Here is a 19,528-nt window from a genome sequence, read left to right as displayed (position 1 = left end):
ATATTAAGTTTGTACCAAGTTTGAAAAAACAAACTTCATGCAAGTTTGTCACGCTCCAACTAGCAAGTTTGATTTAAACTTGCTGCAAGTTTGCAAAGTTGCCATGGCAAACCTGCAGCAAGCGTTCATGTTTGATGTATCAAACTTGTTGCAAGTTTGAAACAAGTTTATATTGCTATCTGGGTCCGACTATCTTTTCTCCTTCGCTTGGTAAGGATGTAGTGGCGTCATGTAATTAGTTTGATTATCTATTCTATCCAATTATTTCTATCCTGTGCGTGGTGTTTTGTTTCGGAGAATAAGCAACCAGTCTGGATGTTGTTTTACTAACATTTATTCTGATATAATATTTATAAACAATGTCTCAGAAACGTTACGACCTTTATTATAAGCTTCTTTTGCATGAATGTCTCAACAACTAGGAATTTTTGTCGTCCCTTCTTTCAGTGCTACATACTAGTGATGTAACGAATATTCGTATTCGCATTCGCATTCGCGAATATTCGCATATTTTTGCATATTCGCATTCGTATTCGCATTCGAGAAATTTGTGCGAACGTTTTGCGAATATAAATATCAGAAAAAAATAATTGGAAGATAATATTAGGTTGATAACATCAAAATCTGTTAAATTCTCATCTTTTTTTTATTAAGAAATGGTAACTTTACCTTATATAATCACATTATCAGCCTTCACTTTATTTTATTATTTGGTATTATGTAGTAAAGCTTAAGATTCAGATTTATTTACACTAAATATCCATTAACTTTTCATTATAAATTTAGAAAACATGTCAAAAATAGACACAAATTAGAAAAAAACAGAATATTCGCATTCTCATCCGCATTCGCGAATGTCGGTAGCAGATATTCGCATTCGCATTCGTATTCGCGAATGTTCAAAAAATGACATTCGTTACATCACTACTACATACACCTCTCGTACAGCGTTTTCTGTTCCCACATAATAGTGTCTCATTAGCATAGACAAAGAGTTTCACTGATTCGTTTTACAGTAGGCGCCACGCTAGCAGACCCACGAGTACCTAATTACTAGGCTTGGCCCGTTCTCACTTGTGACTTTAATGAAATATGCTTTGAAATTGCAACTTCATAATTTTTGTTTCTACTTCCTACTCCTACTCAAGGCATATTTAGGAAATAAAACACAAATCAGTAAAACAAAATATATATTGCATAAAATCTACATAGTGCAATTCATTTTTATATTTGTATTTAAAATTTTGGAATAATCAATCGTTCAGTCGAATTGAATTACTTTTAATCAATTGTATATATCATATAAAAAATTCTAAAAAATATCAAATTTAAATATTGATAAATTAATTTTTGTATTTTTTGTATACAATAAAATTTATGTTTCTTTTTCGATCGAAAATCTCTAGTTCAATCGTAAAATATACGCTAACAAAAATTAAAAAATGAAAACAAGTCTACACATCCAGTCCTGAAGATAAACTTCGAATAGAAGTCGAAAGGTAGACATAATATATATAGTAACAAACTCCGATCTATCGCTGATCATCTTCTAAGCGCATCTTCATTGTTGTTTTACTAATGTAACAGTGTAATGTTCTCCAAACACTGTCGTATGTTGTATGTTTTATCATGTTCCAATTATTCCCCAATGCCTTTCTAAAACTTCTATACAACTTTAAAGTCGTAATATAACTTTTCCGTCGACCGTCCATTTATGATCAATTTTAACACCCTCAAAATCATTGATTAATGACCCCTATTAATGAATGATTTTCTATTAATGAACGATTTCATTATAGGCAACACAGCATACATTGCTTGTATAAATTAATTAAACGCTCTGTGATTGGCAGTGACCTGTGGTGTAGGCAACCAAACATATACCTATTTATATTCCCACTAAAAAATTTAAAATCAAGTAGCCGCTGTTAGTACTATCTGTCATTGTATGTCATTATTTACTTTATTGTTTAAAATTCTGTGTATTTGAAAAATCAAAAGATTGATATATCTTTATTTCTGAAAGTACGGTCGACGGAAAAGTTTTATAACGAACTCGTGAATTAAAATGGCGATTAACAATCTCGAACATTAACGCCCAATTAATTAAAATATCTCAATTGTTAATCGCCCTTATTAATACACTTGTTAGTTAAATAACTTTTCCAACCTATGTTGCCACCAAGTTAGAAATATGGCAACAATGAAGCTAAGACCTGAAACGGCATCTATTTCGTGTTTAGACATTATTGTGTTTTATTTTACGTACTGGCCTACTAAGTATTTTGTCGTTGTAAAATCATCATAAAATTATAAATAAATATATAAATAAATAAATATCTCTAAAATGTCCATAACAACTAACACCTTTAAATAAATATAATTGTTTAACAATGATAAAAATTATCGGTTGTAAATTTAGCTACATTTTTAACTTATATTAAGTAAAACTAAAAAGGATTTTTTTCGATAAAATACAATAATCAAATAGAAGAAAATGAAAATAATAATAAAAGGCACGCTAGAACAAGTATAAAAACATATGGAACCAAAACAATACAATTCAGACAAAAAATACATTCCCTCACTGCAAACTCTCGGGACGTAGAAAATGGAGATACCCAAATAACATGATTTAGGTTGATGTGCAGAAGACACTGTATTGAAAACAAATGTTAAAATTGTTCTACGAATTAAACACATTCCAACATTTTGCAAAAATATAATACATTTGCCAGAGTATTGTTATAAAATTTAGGCCAAACGTAGCGCAGAATGGGTATAACTGGTTGCATTCGGTCACAATGAAGTTAGATATTGATAGGTTTGTTTTAACACAACGAGAACCGTCATGTAACGATCACGTTACTATAAAATAATACGTTCCATGCGTTCTGTGTCTGTATATCGTGCGTTCCATGGGTTATCTTGTTTACTGCGCAGGACGGTGACCGTTACATGGACGGTTTCTCGTTGCATTGGAACAAACCTGATATTACTAACATAATGATTCTAGTAGGGCATTCTAAGACTTTGACGTTTATAAAAACGCTGGGAGGCAAACTGTCAAACATTGTGTTTGTTTATATTATTTGTACCACATGTTTCTTAAGTGTTTTACCGTTGACAGTTTTTTAGTTGTAGTTTCCGAACATTTTGTTGTATATTTTAGTTGTAGAAGTACTTGAACCACTTTATTTAGTTTTAAGCAGTGAATAAATAAAAATGAGTGCATATAAAGTTGTTGGTAGACAATACAAATGTTGCTAGTAGGTACAAGCAAAATATTGGCAAAATAAATAATATTGGTATAGTAATAAAATATCCACTTTAGGTATAGTTAGTTATTTAGCATTTTTATAAGACGTTTTATAGCATTTAACCATTGTTTCTGTCTCTCAGATAATAACTTATTTAGTTGGTTTATATTTTTGCCTCTCATATGATAACTTATTTAGTTGTTTTATGCTTAAAATGTAGCACTGAGGCTAACCGATAAAACTGAAGTTTATCATGAATAGGTACTTCGCATCACACACTTCAAAATACAGCAGAAATGAGGCATATTATCTTTTTAAATTAATTCTTCTAGTGAAAATGTTAAATTAATCCTTGTACAAAACAAAATTACAAAGAAACGCAACTAAAATTATCTAAAAAACATTAAGAACTGATAGAATAACATTTATGTTTGCCTCCCGGCTGTCATATTGATTTAATTTTGACAGCATGTTGGAATGCCCTATGCCCTTAATAGCTAACTTCATTGTGCGTGAACGCAACCGGTTATACACATTCTGAACTAAGTGTGGCCTAACTTTTACAATACTCTGGCAAATTTATTATATTTTTGCAAAATTTTGGAATGTGTTTTAAGTCGTAGAACAATTTTAACATTTGTTTTCAATACAGATTTTAGTCCATTACAAATCGTTTTGTGTGATTTTTGATGTAAAATTATTAGGGAAGCAGAGATTCAACAGTATAGGTCAGTATAGTCTTTCCCAGTGAGTTTCCTATGGCCCGTTTGACTATTCACTACCCGGTATATGGTATCTAGCAAAGTTTAGACCAAAATGAAGACAAGAACTGTAACGAGTCACGTGGGAACATACACTGGCTGCAGTGCAACTAATACGTAACACATAGCTACCGGGAAAAAGATAGTGACATACATTATTGACACAAGTGGAAAAATTAACAAAACACAAAGGGTGTTGCAAGCAACTACAGAAATAAATTGATTATAGATGGAATCATCCTTCTGTTATCAATAAATACATAAGCAGAATGGCAGGTGGCGAAAATCGAAAGAAATAAGTTATGAGCTGAAAGAACAACAATAGACAAACCGAAGAAGACTTTTTATAATGTCTTCAAGGTCAAATATCATTTTAAATAAGAAGAAAACTCACATAATTCTTAAAACCCAAAAAGGAAGCACCTAAACATGAGACAGAAATTCTCAAACAAAAAAATTAATCTCCTACTACGAAAATAAACCAAGCGACCTATTTTTCAAATTTAAAAACGTATAATAAACACTAATCTTCAACAACGCCCACAATTCAGCCAAAGAAATCTTCAATCTGTCCAGCGTCTTCTCCGTTTTGGTGTACCTCATGTTGTACACCGATTTGACACAGCATTCTGACATTACTCGGAACGATCCCATCCTCTCACCTGTTTTTAACGCGTGTTCGATGCCTCGCAGAAGATCGTTCGTCTTCAAGATAAGCAGCAACTGAGGGTTGACGTTCTGAAGGACTTCTGATATCTGCGGTAAAATTCCCGTGAAATTTTGTTTGAGAAAGTTTGCTTCTTTTTTTGACATTTGTTCCCTGAAACATCGAAAAAAGTAATGTAATAAAAAAATGAAACCCACTAACCATTGTCTCACATAAATCGAGACTTTTATAAAAAAAAAGTTGTAGTTTTTCATATCCAAAGTATATATTATACAATAGTATATTAGGCAACGAGCATCTAATGATGGTCATTATGATGCGTGTATGAAGGATACGACACTAGCCCCGAAGCGACGAGTACCGTATGCAATACGAGCACCATAATGACAATTAAATGCAAGTTGCATACATGATTTTTTCTATGATCATTCACAACAACAAAATATTGAAATTTATTTATTTTGTAACACAAACAAATTAAGTAATTATATGACTAAATTAATTATTTTGTTATTACACTTATATTTTGAATATTACAATAATTAAAATGACTTTGAAGTTAAATTTTCAATATCCCTATTGTTCCAAAGCGTATTAGCCCGATCAAAGAACAATCTGACCCCAAAAAATAAATAAAGGAAGGATGAAAATTTTGGAAGAGGTAGTTGAAATTGTCTATTATTACATAAGAAAAAGTTTACAATTCTACATCCATTCCGTTTTACAAAAATGGAGGGGAATACCCCCCTCTCGAAGGTGAAAAATATACATTCAAATTAAGTCCGGAATTGAATAAAATGACTAAATTCTAAGCAACTTTTGTTTTATAGAGTTTTTTCACTAAGTCAATACTTTTCGAGTTATTTGCGAGTGAATATGTTCATTTTTAACAAAAAAAAAAACATGTTTATGGACGGTTTTTCGCAGATAACAAAGTATTTCAGCGAAAAAAATATTCTTAGCAAAAATATAGCTTATAAAAACTGAAAAAAATGGTGTATGCTTGAGGTCTGTAGACCCACTAGAAGCAGAGTTGTATAATGAAAATGTGCCTAATGAAAAGTAGGTTCTTCTTCATAAAATTCCAAATCGAATATTTCAATGTGAAATAACCCAAAAACAGAGCACTTTTCGGGGAAATTCATTTCAACTTTTATAAAGTGTTTAAAAAAAGGATTATTTTTGTTTTTTAAAAACACCTGTAACATTAAAAGTAAGTGAGTTACGCTCAAAATATTGTTGGTCTCTTTTATTTTTGGTAAAAAAATCGCGAAAATCACCCCCTAATTAGCATCACAAAAAAATGTTATCATTACCACTTCACAAGTTACTTTGCTTATGTATTATTTATATGATCTGTAAGTTTCATCGGTTCAAAGTGCTTATTTTTGAAAAAGCTGTAGTTAAAATGGCTTGAACGAGTAACTAATCACGAGTTTAGGCAAATTTTGAACAGCCATATCATAATCAACTTTAGTATAACAAGAAAACAAAAATGGAAAAATATTCAAAAAAGCATAACGTACATTTTATTACTCTTTAAGATTTTTGGTAGTTATTATTAATCATTTTTAAGTTAATTCCATGAACAATTCCATTTTTTTTTTCAAAATTAAAAAAAATGTTTTATTTTAAACCCAATTTTTTTCAAAACTGAGCACTTTGAACCAATGAAACTTATAGATAATATAAACAAGACATAAGTAAAGTAACTTGTGAAGTAGTTACGATTAATTTTATTTGGAAAGCTAATTAGGGGGTTATTTTCGCGATTTTTGTACCAAAAAATAAAAGGGACCAACAATATTTTGAGGGTAACTCACTTATTTTTAATGTTAGAAATTTAAAAAAAAAAACAAAAATAAACCTTTTTTAAACACTTTAAAAAAGTTGTAATGAATTTTCCCCGAAAAGTGCTCTGTTTTTTGGTTATTTCACATTGAAATATTCGATTTGGAATTTGACGAAGAAAAACCTACTTTAATTTTTTATAAGCTATATTTTTACTAGGAATATTTTTTTCGCTAGAGTACTTACTTTTTGAGTTATCTGCGAAAAACCGTCCATAAACATGTTTTTTTTTGTTAAAAATGAACATATTCACTCGCAAATAACTCGAAAAGTATTGACTTAGTGAAAAACTCCATAGAACAAAAGTTGCTTAGAATTAGTCATTTTATCCAATTCCGAACGTATATTTTTTCACTCACGAGAAAATATTTTTCACCCCGTATTTCCCAATTTTTGTAAAAAGGAGGGGATGTAGAATTGTAAACTTTTTCTTATATAATAATAGACAATTTCAACTACCTATTCCCAAATTTTCATCCTTCCCTTATTTTTTTGGAGGTTTTCGTAAAATTTTGTGTTCCCTGATCGGGCTATATGCATTTGACTTTACATTGCGCATGTGCCATCTTCGCGACAGAACGCCATCTCACGATTCTATTGGTTAAAAATCTATATCGTAATGAAAACCTGGATCATGATGAAGCCCATTATGTACTCTGGGCTAATTAGCAAAATACAACGAAAAGTTATTTACCAGCAATTTTATTGCTGGAATGGAATCTTATTATTGTATGTATTAATAATATAGGTATGCAAAGTCCGCAGATAGTGTGCTACTTTTTTATAAACAAAATGGCGCCCGAAAATCGTGTTTTTTTCAATTTTTGCTCTATAACTCCAAAGATTTTAATTTTACACCAAAAACACCCAAATAAAAATTCATCGCAATTAAATTCTGCATAGAGACGAGTTTTTCCCGATTCATTTCCACGAAAACTTTCCCCGGAAAAAGCGGGTTTTTCAAACAAAATCTTTAATTTTCAACTAAAATTTTAGATAAGTAATTGTAAATCAATAATTAAATAACTTGGTAATGTAAAAGCCCTTTTCGTATAGATTATAATTCCAGAAGCCGAAGGAAATTAAATGAACCATTTAGCAACAATTGAATTGTTAATTAAAAATTTACGGTCGCTATATTAACGACAATAATTATGGTGCATAAGAATAACTATGATTTTTCATAAAAATACACTATACCTATCTAATATACTTTACAGAATTAAAATTGGAATATTTAAGCGGCCTCAGGAATAATTTAAAATTATAAACAATTTTTTGGCTAAAAACAAATTGAATATCTCGGGAAATATTAAACTAAATTAAATTATGAAAACGGCATTCGAAAATCAGCGACAGGACGCTTCTTTTAAAAGAAAAAACGTTTAATTATTACGAGTGGTTCCTGAGATACAACCGGTCAAAGTTTACCGGAATTTACGGCAAAGATATAAACAATAGGATCATAATTTTCAAACCATCACCTTTTTACTTTTGTCCTCTTTCTCCACACCAATTTTCATATCTTTAAAATACTTATAACATATATTATTACAATAAAAACTGTCGATAATACGTGTGAAAATTGCCAAAAATAGCAAAATTCAAATCAATAATTAGGTTGGAGAAAATGTAACCCTCAAAGTTCAAAATCGGTATACGTTAAAAAAATGCATTTTCTCGGCTTCCCATGGAGCAATTTCCTTCATTCTTTTTTTGTTCCCTAATAACTCGAGTAGAGCCATCGAACTAATGCATTATTAAATGTCAAACTTGCTTTTGTTTTGTTATAATAGATTAATTTATTTATAAGAACAGAAAACTACATATTTTTTCCAGTTGTAGGCTTTTTTTTAGATAAACTTACTACAAGTGTACCTTTTAAAGTTAAAAACATAAATATTCTCATTTGAAAGCTGTATAATTATTTAAACAATTTTTATTTAAACAAATTAAAATTTTGTGTTATAATAAATAAACTAATTTATTATAACAAAACAAAAGCATGTTTGACATTTAATAATGCGTTAGTTCGATGGCTCTATTCGAGTTACTTGGGAACAAAAAAAGAATGAAGGAAATTGCTCCATGGGAAGCCGAGAAAATGCATTTTTTTAACGTATACCGATTTTGACCTTTGAGTGTTACATTTTCTCCAACCTAATTTTTGATTGAAATTTTGCTATTTTTGGCAATTTTCACACGTATTATCGATAGTTTTTATTATAATAATGTATGTTATGAGTATTTTAAGAATATGAAAATTGGTGTGGAGAAAGAGGACAAAAATAAAAAGGTGATGGTTTGAAAATTATCGTCCTATTGTTTATATATTTGTCGTAAATTCCGGTCAATTTTGACCGGTTGTATCTCAGGAACTACTCATCCTAATTAAACGTTTTTTCTTTTAAAAGAAGCGTCCTGCCGCTGTTTTTCGAATACCGTTTTTACAATTTAATTTAGTTTAATATTTCCCGAGATATTCTATTTGTTTATAAGCCAAAAAATTTTTTATAATTTTAAAATATTCCTGAGGCCGTTTAAATAGTCCAATTTCAATTCTGTAAAGTACATTAGATAGGTATAGTGCCTTTTTATGAAAAAATCATAGTTATTCTTATGCTCCATAATTATTGTCGTTATTATAGCGACCGTCCATTTTTAATTAGCAATTCAATTGTTGCTAAACTGTTCATTCAATTTCCATCGGCTTCTGGAATAATAATCTATACAAAAAGGGCTTTTACATTACCAAGTTATTTAAGTATTGATTAACAATTACTTATCTAAAATTTTAGTTGAAAATTAAAGATTTTGTTGGAAAAACCCGCTTTTCCCGGGGAAAGTTTTCGTCAAAGTGAATCGGGAAAAACACGTCTCTATGCAGAATTTAATTGCGGTGAATTTTTATTTAGGTGTTTTTGGTGTAAAATTAAAATCTTTGGAGTTATAGAGCAAAAATTGAAAAAAACACGATTTTCGGGCGCCATTTTGTTTATAAAAAAAGTAGCACACTATCTGCGGACTTTGCATACCTATATTATTAATATATACCATCATAAGATTCGATTCCAGCAATAAAATTGCTGGTAAATAACTTTTCCCAAAAATGGCCTATTCTCCGATAATCAGCCCAGACTATATGATACAGGTATTGAAATCATAATTGATATATTAAAGTATCTTTATCTTTTTCTTTAATATAGGCAGTAGTGTCTGTTTTTCTTCAACGGTACCTTTTATTCTGCTCCTAAATTGTCGTTCCATGTTTTCTTTGGGCGTCCTATACTTTTGCTTAACAGTGACTTGTCCCTGGCTAGTCTTACTATATTTGATTCAGACATCCTGTTTAGTGTTGATTCCACTCTTCTTCTCTGTTCTTTACCCAGGTATTTATATTGTCTACCTCACATATGCGCCTGATTTCCTCACTTCTTACCCTATCCTGCATTCCTTTTCCAGCAATCCTTCTTAAGATCTTCATTTCGTTGGTCTCCAGAAGTCTTTGTATTTTGCTTGTGTCTGGTCGTGTTTGGGCCGTGTAAGTCATAACTGGCCTAACAACTGACTTATAACAGCCTTTGTTTTTCCAAATTGTGTCATTTAGGCATTCGGCCATTCTACTGGCTATAATGCTAAATTAAAATATGAGAGTAGATAAACAATTGTTTTTAACATAATATAAAACTCTGTTTTATTCTTTTCATCTATTCTACGTTATCTTTCACATGTGGAACATTCATTAATCCCATGTCTTAAGCCATGATATTGTACATTTGCCAAAAATGATGGTAAATGATTGTAGCCTAGTTTTTGTATGTTTTGTTGATATATTATTTACAAAATTTTACTTACTTGTCTATTCCTCTAACGATACTGTCCCAACTTCTCCCAGTGATCATACAAGCAAATAAACCATAGGCATTACCTTCAATTCCTAAACTACTCGCATGACTTCTCATTCCTTTTCGATCTCTATTCAAAATACTCAGCCACAAGTTAGCATACGCAACCTTTAAATCATCTTTTAAATCCTAAAACAAAGATATTAAAACATACCTACATAGAATTTGCTAGCTAAAAATTCTAATAAAAATGTTAATAAAAATGTTAATTATTATCTACTTACAGCATAGAGACCATGATCTAATAAAACAATATCGCAATGACCCTTTTCTGACTTTTTAACGAGAATATTTCCTGGATGAGGGTCGCTGTGAACAAAGCCATGTATGAAAATCATTTTTGAATACAACCTTCCTAGCTTATCCGATACCTCGCTGGGATTAATACCATTGTCTTTTATATATTGCAAATCATTTACTTGTCCTCCTTCAACGAAATCCATTGTTAAGACTCGTTTGGTTGTTAAATCCCATCTAAAAAATTATTAAAAGTTTAGAGAAATTAAAAAAAAAAGGTTTATATGAAAGGAAACAGTATAAAACCAAAAAGACAGATTATAGAGAGATATTAGAGAAAATAGATATCAAGAAAATATTTTTTTAATATTTTTAAAATTTTTTTCATATCTCTTACATCAAATGAGTAATTGGACTGCCTCGCACTAATACAGCACCCTGTATATGACATACAAAGACTTACCTAATTGCTGGTATTTTCAACCAATCAAGATCTTCAAACAACTTTGCTACCTTTTCAGCATTTTTTCCTTCCTGTGCGAAATCCAACTCTTTGGGAATATTTTTCTTCGATTCATCCACCAACCATTTAATCTTGAATTCCGGGAAGACTATGCTCATCAATTTCACCAAGTATTCCATAGTTTTCATATCAACCTTTGAGTTGCCTTGTACGTACGGGTGCTGTACTTTGATGGCCACCACAGACCCATCTTTAAGTTTGGCTTTATGGACTTGAGCCAAAGAAGCTGTGCCTAGAGGTTCGGGGTCCATTGATTCAAATATGTCAGAAGGCTAAAAGGATTACAGAATTAACAGACATATATATCTAGCAAATAAAGAAACTTTTAACAGAACAAGAAACAGAGAAAAGAACAGAAATATTGATATACAGAACTCTAATCAAGCCCGTTCTCACTTATGCGTCAGAAACCGTGATGATAACAAAATTTGATGAAGAACAGTTAGGCTGTTTTGAACGTAAAATCCTCATACATATCTATAAAGGCATGCGGGAAAACGGATTATGGCATAGAAGCTATAATTTTGAGCTTTACCACCTGTATTCTACAGTGTAGCCAAAGAAAGCAGTGCACCTCGATATTTGGCAGTACTTATTAGATTTTAAGGAAATGCCAAAACAGGTCGATTATTGATCTAAAGGGGACACATTTTTACAGTAGGTACATACATCTGTCATTTGTCAACCCCCTCCCTTCCACTTCCCCTACCCCTTATTTTTAAATAGGGAATAGGGGTCACATGCTAGCTCATTTGAAAGGTTATTCAATTGTCTATTCAGTATTATAAACATTAACATAATTATTTATACAGGATGTCCAAAAAAAATGATTTTAAATTAAATTAATTGACACAAAAAGAAGAATGTATGTAATTTATTTAACTCAAAATACATTCTACTGCTGACAGCAAACAGAAAAAAATGTTTAAAAATAAAAATGTATACCATTTTTATTCAGTTGCAATGCAAAGGCAAAACAATCTTATTTTTCACTTAGAATACGGAGCGCAGTCCAGCACTCTGAATCGACGATTTTTGACTCTTATTGGAGTCTCATCGGAGAGACGTAGGCCTGCTGCTCCATACTCTAAGTGACCAACATCGAGAGTTTATCCCCCACACCGCAACTGACGTGAATGGATTAGGTGACTAGCGTCATCTGGCAATTGAAAGGCAAAGTTTTTTGGCAGAGGCAGAGTGCTGGACTACTCTCCGTATTCTAAGTGAAAAATAAGATTGTTTTGCCTTCGCATTGCAACTGAATAAAAATGGTATACATTTTTATTTTTATATTAGTATTACTATTGTTTGTTTTTTAACCAAGAGGAGTGATTCAAATTTACTGCGCTGTAATGCTTGTTTCTAATTGGTCCAACCCCAGGCAAGTTTACTCCACTGTTATTCAATTTTGACACTAATGACATTTATGAAATTTTGGCACTTCTGTCATTTTATAGGTTGATTAAGTATTTTGACAACGGCACCCGATTTGGGCATCGAAACGTTAATAAAAATCATTTTTTAATAATATTGTGGCTTATTTCCCATTAAAAATAGTTAAAATTAATTAAATATATCAGCGATTTTTTGTGTTTTCTGCATTATTCCTTTAATTTTTAGACTTTATACTTTTATATACAACAGTTGTTGTTTTTAAAACTCTTTAGCGATGTGTTAATATAATATAATCTGTATGGATTATCATCGAAAGCTGATATGATCAACGAAAAAAGAAGATGAATTTGGTGACTTTTCTAGTAACTTTCTTGGGTGTGAATCTGTCTTTTTAGTTTACTCCTCTTGGTTAAAAAATCAACTACAGTGGAACCCCGATAAGTCGGCCCCCGATAACCCGGAAGTCCGGCTAACCCGGACCGATTTTCATCAGATAAACATTTTGATTTTCAATATTTTGTATTTTTCAATTTAATTGTGGCTTATTTCCAATCAAAATAGTTAATTATCAGACAAACCTTTCAACAATAAAAATGTATGTAATATAATATTTGAGAGATAATGTGTACTTATGTGTGTAATTTGAACTATACGATATTAAAAATGACTCATAGCACACGCCGCAGAAACAACAGCCACCTGTCTGTAGTATTTATTCCTTTTTATTTCAAACTGTCAGCATTGTTTAGGAAAGACTATTTAAAAAATTCTTTTATAAACAATGGTCTTTAGTATTGTGTCTTGTATTGTTCGCTTCCATTTGCTTACGTTTGGGTTTGGTGTTTTTTTTAGTAATTTTAATGAGTAGGTACTGTGCATATTTATAAATATATTTCGTGTTATTTCAATTCTAACGGAGTTTATCTGTAAGTATACCGTATTTTATTAATTTTTACCATATTCTGCGGCTATCTCGGATTTTCGATAACCCGGATCGGTCGCGGTCCCGATTAATCCGAGTTATCGAGGTTCCACTGTATAATATAGAGTAACTAGGTCCATTTTCCGTTGGAACTTTACCAAGCTGCAGACGGGTGTTGTGAATTGCATAGTGTAGAATTCCTTCCCTTTTGTCTTCACTGCAGCATCCATCTGGCTTGCATATTGTAGAAGCCCTGGAGGTGTCACAAGGGAAATGGACCAATAAGTTTTCAATTTAAAAATCTTTTAGTAACATTTTTAATATTTTTCAATATTATTAATGTCGCTATTAAGATTGAAAAACTTTGCCTTTTAAAAAATGTTTATTTGTTAAATAAACATTGTTTGTTGCTTAAATTCAATATTCACCTTACAAAGAGACAGATGGGTGGCAGCTTGAACACTGAAATCAAGCGAAAAGCAATGTTTATTTATCAAAAAACATTTTTTTCTGTTTTGTGACAGCAGTAGAATGTATTTTGAATTAAATAAATTACATACATTCTTCTTTTTGTGTCAATTAATTTAATTAAAAAATTTTATTCTTGGACACCCTGTATAAATAATGTGGAAGGGGGAGTTTGACAAATGACAGATGTATGTACCCTAAAATGTGTCCCCCTTAGATCAAAAATCGACCTGGTGCGGGAGCACGCCAAATAGAATTCTATTTTGGTGACGTCACAAAATAGAATTTTATAATGGGAGAATGGACGGTTGCTAGGCAACGTGACGTCACTAAAATAGAATTCTATTTGGCGTGCTCCCGCACCTGTTTTGGCATTTCCTTAAAATCTAATAACTACTGTCTTTCGAGGTGGACTGTTTTCTTTGGCCCACACTGTATAGGCTGCGGTGACTAGGCCACTTAGTGAGAATGAATGAGGTGGAGTCGTCAAAACACATTTATAGAAACCGGATAGAGTGAGAAGAGGCAGGCCCAGAGCAAAATTTAAGGACCAGGTAGAAGATGACTTAGGAGTGTTAAGAGTACGAAAATCAAGACCAAGGATAGGAACGAATGGAAGCTGATTCTGGAAGAGTAAAGAAACAATTTTAGTACTTACTTCACATTTTAAATCTTCTTTGATTACTTTATATACATCTTCTATTGAATTCGTTGGAGCATGAGAATGGAGAACTCTCATAGTCTGGACATATTCGTTAGGGAGCAAGTACTCCAAAGCTGCGAGATGCTGGCCTACTTTGATATATACACCTTTATTCGTACAACATAAGTCTAATAACTTTTCTGCGCTTCGCTTGTGACAACTGGACTTGGTTTCTTTGTATTCTTGGGATGAGGGGTCTAGTTTTCTTCCATATAGGTCTCTTTTGTAGATTACTCCTATTTGGAGGACCGTATAAGCTGCCCTACTTAATCTAACAATGCCTATTGAGTCTAAGTGGTACTGATTCGTTTTTAAACTTAAGGCCGTACCACCAATGATGCTGGTGATCAAAGAATATTTTAAAATAGGTCTCAATTTACCTTGCAGCATATTGGTTGCTTTCATTTGAACATATCGAACTAAAACGTCTTTAATTCGTTATTGTTAAGATTGTAATATGATTAAGTTTATTATAAGAGCATGTTAGAATAGGCATTAATTTAAATTTGCGTATATTGTGCAATTTAAAAGTGATGACGATTTACGATTTTTTTAAAATTTGAAAATATTGACCTTAACCTTACATTACAGTTTTGACATTGGCCTTTATATAATTATGTATTCAAGTCAATTCAAGTGAGATAAACCACAGACCATACATACTTATAGACGTTTCACGGCCATGTTAATCTTTCGGATCGAATTAACGCCATCTCTTGATTGGAATGGGAACTAAATTGACTAATTTTAGTTACGTGGGAATTTCAAATTATAAGTTTTGGGGGATTTTTGATGAAATTTCGCAGGAAATTAAAACAACAGAAGGACAATTCAATGTTTTATTCAATATTTTCCTGAAAACCTCAAATATTCCAATTTGTTTTCAAAATGCTAAACACTACTCCCAAGTGTCACGTGAAAGCACTGATGTGTAATATTGAGTTGAATGAAAATTTTTGAAAGAATCTTGTAGGATGATTGTTTAGATAAATATTACCTTATAATCTTTTACAAACTTCCAAAAATATATAGGCCCGAAATGTTGATGACACACTTGTCTATTAAAATAAACTGTTTTGATTATATTGTTTTTTTAAATGTGGAGAAACACAACACGGGATGATCAATGTAAACTAAAAATTCTACTCATTAAAACGGACAGGAAGTTAATACAATTGATTATTGATTAAAATTGTGATTAAATCTAATTAAAAACGTAACACCACTATAATAAAATAATTAAGCCACAAACTGTGAAATTAAAAGTAAATAACAAATTAATTTAATTTTCAACTGTCAGTTGTTAAATATGACAAGAGAATTGACTGACAGCGACATCTCTTGATTGGAATGGTAACTAATTTGCTGTCTTGACCTTGACAATTTACGTGAAACGTCTATGAGTATGTATGGTTTGTGAGATAAACCATGTTAATTATAACATGGTTATAATTATTCATAATAGTTAGACATAGACTTGTAATTATACCATTCATAATAGTTAGACATAGACTTGCTTCTAAATATCCTGTTCCTTAAACATTCTCAAAATAAGTTCCAAAATCCTAAAACCCATTCAGAATCTCAGTAGAAAGCACTGAAAATTTTATTTTTGGACATCCATATTGCACATTTTGACACCCTTTACAAAAATCGTTGTGTCCGCTTATGAATATTAGAATTGTAACTAACTTCTCACTTATAACTCGAAAATTTTAGGTTAAAATACATACATGAAAGTTTAATAATTATTTATAAAAATATTGTCTAATTTACAGTAATGTTCACAAGATCCATTTCTAGTGTACTATGTCGTACAATCAGAAAATCGACGTTTCAAGCTATAAATAATGGCTTAAAACAGTCTCATCCACAACCACCAAGGTTCCTAAGACATTGCTCCACATTGATTCAACCAAAGCCTGATTCTACCACGAACAAACCACAACCGATTGGAAAAGTCAAAGGAAAACTATTTTTAGGCTACAAATGTAAAGTTTGTAGCACCAACAACAGTCATTTCATATCTAAAGTAGCCTACGAAAAGGGTGTTGTTATTGTCACTTGTGAAGGTTGTAAAAATCACCATCTGATAGCTGATAATTTGAAATGGTTTACTGATCTGGACGGAAAGCGGAACATTGAAGACATTCTAGCAGAAAAGGGCGAAAGTATTAGGAAAGTCGATATGCAAAGGTGTATAGAAGTCATTAAAGAAGAGGTGAAATAATTTTGTTTGTTGTAACTTATAACTCTAAACTGTGATATTTGTTTTGATTAATATAGGGATACATTTAATTGGTTTTGTTATTATTTATTTTTATTAATACAGTACAACCTGCTAGATCCGGATCTCCCAACGAACTGTCAACACTGATGGAATGACCCCGTCCCATTCAAACAGTGAAGCGAGATTGCCTGCAACATACAAGAGAGAGGTCCTAGAGAGACAGAGAATTTTTCAGGTAAAATTTGCTATAACTACCACCAGAGTTGCCAGATGTGATTTTATAAAACCCCCACTTAGAAACTGAAATTCCCTCAAATCACCCAAATTTAAATTTTTGCCGCATTTTAATAAATCAGTAGTCAAATGTAGAGAACAGTAAACAAAAATTATACTACTTATCAACAGAGGACCCTGGAAATAATTCATAGGTCATATCTTCTTCAATTATATGAGAGTATAATATACAGTTCTATGTGTACATTCGCAAATTTAATTTCCCATGACCCCTTAAAATCTTCCATAATTTTCACCCCAAAAAATCTCCCAACCATTTCTGCTTAGAGAAGTTCCCCTATACGCTTTCAAATTACCCCAAAATTGTTGGAAAATACCCCAATCTGGCAACCCTGACGTACCTGACTAGCACTGTCAATTTGTTTGTTTATGAAAGATGAAGATTATCTCCCCTCCTTTACCTGATTATCTTCTGTCTCATCCTGAAGGCATTGAATTCGTTTCATGGCGATTCCATCAGTGTTGACAGTTCGTTGGGATCTCCCCATATCCGGAGAGTTCTGCCATCCCCATCTACTGAAATCTACCAAGAAAGGCAGTCAGTCCTGCTGTTGGACAACGCACCCTCTCATCCCGACCTAAAAGAACTAAATGATGGCAAAATAAAGTGTATTTTTTGCCACCAAATGTGACATCCCTCTGTCAGCTTATGAATAATAATAATAAAATTTATTACACTTAAATACATAAAGTTTTAACAAAAAAGAAATGTAAAAAGCCAGTCAAAGATACAAGTTTCAAATTATGACATACATAAAAGTAAAAAAACAATAATTAGCAATTGCACTACTTACATAAGTTTATATAGGTACATTTAGATATGTTAGTTCCATGTACTATTCATAAAATCGTTTCTTGTATACGGTTCTAATTTACACAAAAAGCTTACAATCTCCCTTTTTATGATGGAGATATCAGATATCTTCAAGTGTAGAGGCAGGTGGTTGTAGAATTGTATACCTGCATATAAAGCTCCTTTTTTCAGTAATGTGAGCCTATGATAGGGGATATTGTAGTTGAACTTGGTTCTAGTGTCAAAGTTGTGGGATATGTTAAATGGTTGAAAGTACTGCTTGTTGGTAAATACGAGTTTGAGACATTCATATATGTATAGGGCTGGTATAGTGAGTAACTTTAGCGATTTAAAATGACTCCTGCATGATTCAGAGTATTTTAATTGCTTCATGACAAGTACTGCTTTTTTTTTGTATTTTAAAAACTTCGTTAAAAGAACTACTACCTCCCCATACTATGATGTTATATCGAGCTCTCGAATAAAAATTAGAAAAATGAAAAGACTTTACTACATTGATGTTAACATTTTTTACAAGAACTCTCAAACCATAGCAAGTTCTTTGCAAAGATTCTCGATATGATATGTGAAATCTAAGTTTTGGTCAATCCAAACCCCTAAGCATTTGACATACTCAGAAAAGGGTATCAGATGTTCATTTAGGTTAATATTGTCAGGTGTGTCTGGACCTCGGTTTGTTTTAAAAAATACAGCTTTAGGTTTTTCAGGATTTAAAACTAGTTTTGAATTCAAGAACCAGTTTTCTACTTCTGACATCAAAGAGTTATGTGCCAGGAACTAGTTCAGGTAAATTTCAGGTAGAAACCAACAGTGTACTGTCATCTGCATAATTAATAATTAATTCCTTAGGGCCGGTTGTTCGAACGTTAATCAAGAAGTTGATTATAATTAAGTCCCCTTAACAACCATCAAATAACAAAATCCGTTGATTGTAATCAATTATGTTAATTATCATTTTGATAATTAACATAATTTATTGACTAATTAATTATTAGTTATTTATTAACATAACAATTAATAACATAATTTTTCAGCAACCAAATAAAAGTTGATATTGACAGTTATATAAATATTTGATAATGATCAGTTGATTCCATTTTTGATTAGCGTTCGAACAACCGGCCCTTTAAGTTTTAGCAACTGATGCCAAATCATTTAAGTAGATAATAAATATTAGCGGTCCCAGAACACTTCCCTGGACACTGCCAGAGGCTCTGACCGCACATACTGCATTGTTTTGGTATGGATCAAGGTATTATAGAATCTATAAAACATGTCTATCGATGAAAGTTATTGACGGCATTGATTACTAGAATGTATGAAGGACAAAACGTTCCAGAGACTATAAAAGAAGTGTCTTGATATCCGGATCGGTCTGTCGCCACATTGATCCGGATATGGCAGGTTTTACTGTACTTTCATATAGTGCCTTGATAGTGATTTCACTCATCAAAAATACTTACGAACAACATCAAAAATACTCTCTACTACTGCTCTC

At 31.7% G+C, this 19,528-nt stretch overlaps 2 protein-coding genes across 2 annotated transcripts; one reads left to right on the top strand and one right to left on the bottom strand.

Annotated features, from left to right (window-relative positions):
- Positions 1-1,175: 1,175 nt before the first annotated feature.
- On the bottom strand, positions 1,176-15,314 carry LOC114325271 (aarF domain-containing kinase 1). The gene is made up of 5 exons (XM_028273285.2): positions 14,648-15,314; positions 11,145-11,476; positions 10,669-10,918; positions 10,395-10,573; positions 1,176-4,841 (listed from the first exon to the last, which is right to left on the bottom strand). Exons 1-5 carry the CDS (start codon positions 15,095-15,097, stop codon positions 4,490-4,492), a joined length of 1,563 nt encoding a protein of 520 aa, XP_028129086.1. The 5' UTR covers positions 15,098-15,314; the 3' UTR covers positions 1,176-4,489.
- Positions 15,315-16,213: 899 nt separating this feature from the next.
- Positions 16,214-16,990, top strand: LOC114325272 (DNL-type zinc finger protein). The gene has a single exon (XM_028273286.2). It carries the CDS (start codon positions 16,473-16,475, stop codon positions 16,920-16,922), a length of 450 nt encoding a protein of 149 aa, XP_028129087.2. The 5' UTR covers positions 16,214-16,472; the 3' UTR covers positions 16,923-16,990.
- The last annotated feature ends 2,538 nt before the right edge of the window (positions 16,991-19,528 follow it).

The sequence above is a fragment of the Diabrotica virgifera genome, chromosome 7 (assembly GCF_917563875.1).
Source record: "Diabrotica virgifera virgifera chromosome 7, PGI_DIABVI_V3a".
NCBI lineage: Eukaryota > Metazoa > Arthropoda > Insecta > Coleoptera > Chrysomelidae > Diabrotica > Diabrotica virgifera.
This window is presented reverse-complemented; position numbering and strand designations above follow the sequence as displayed.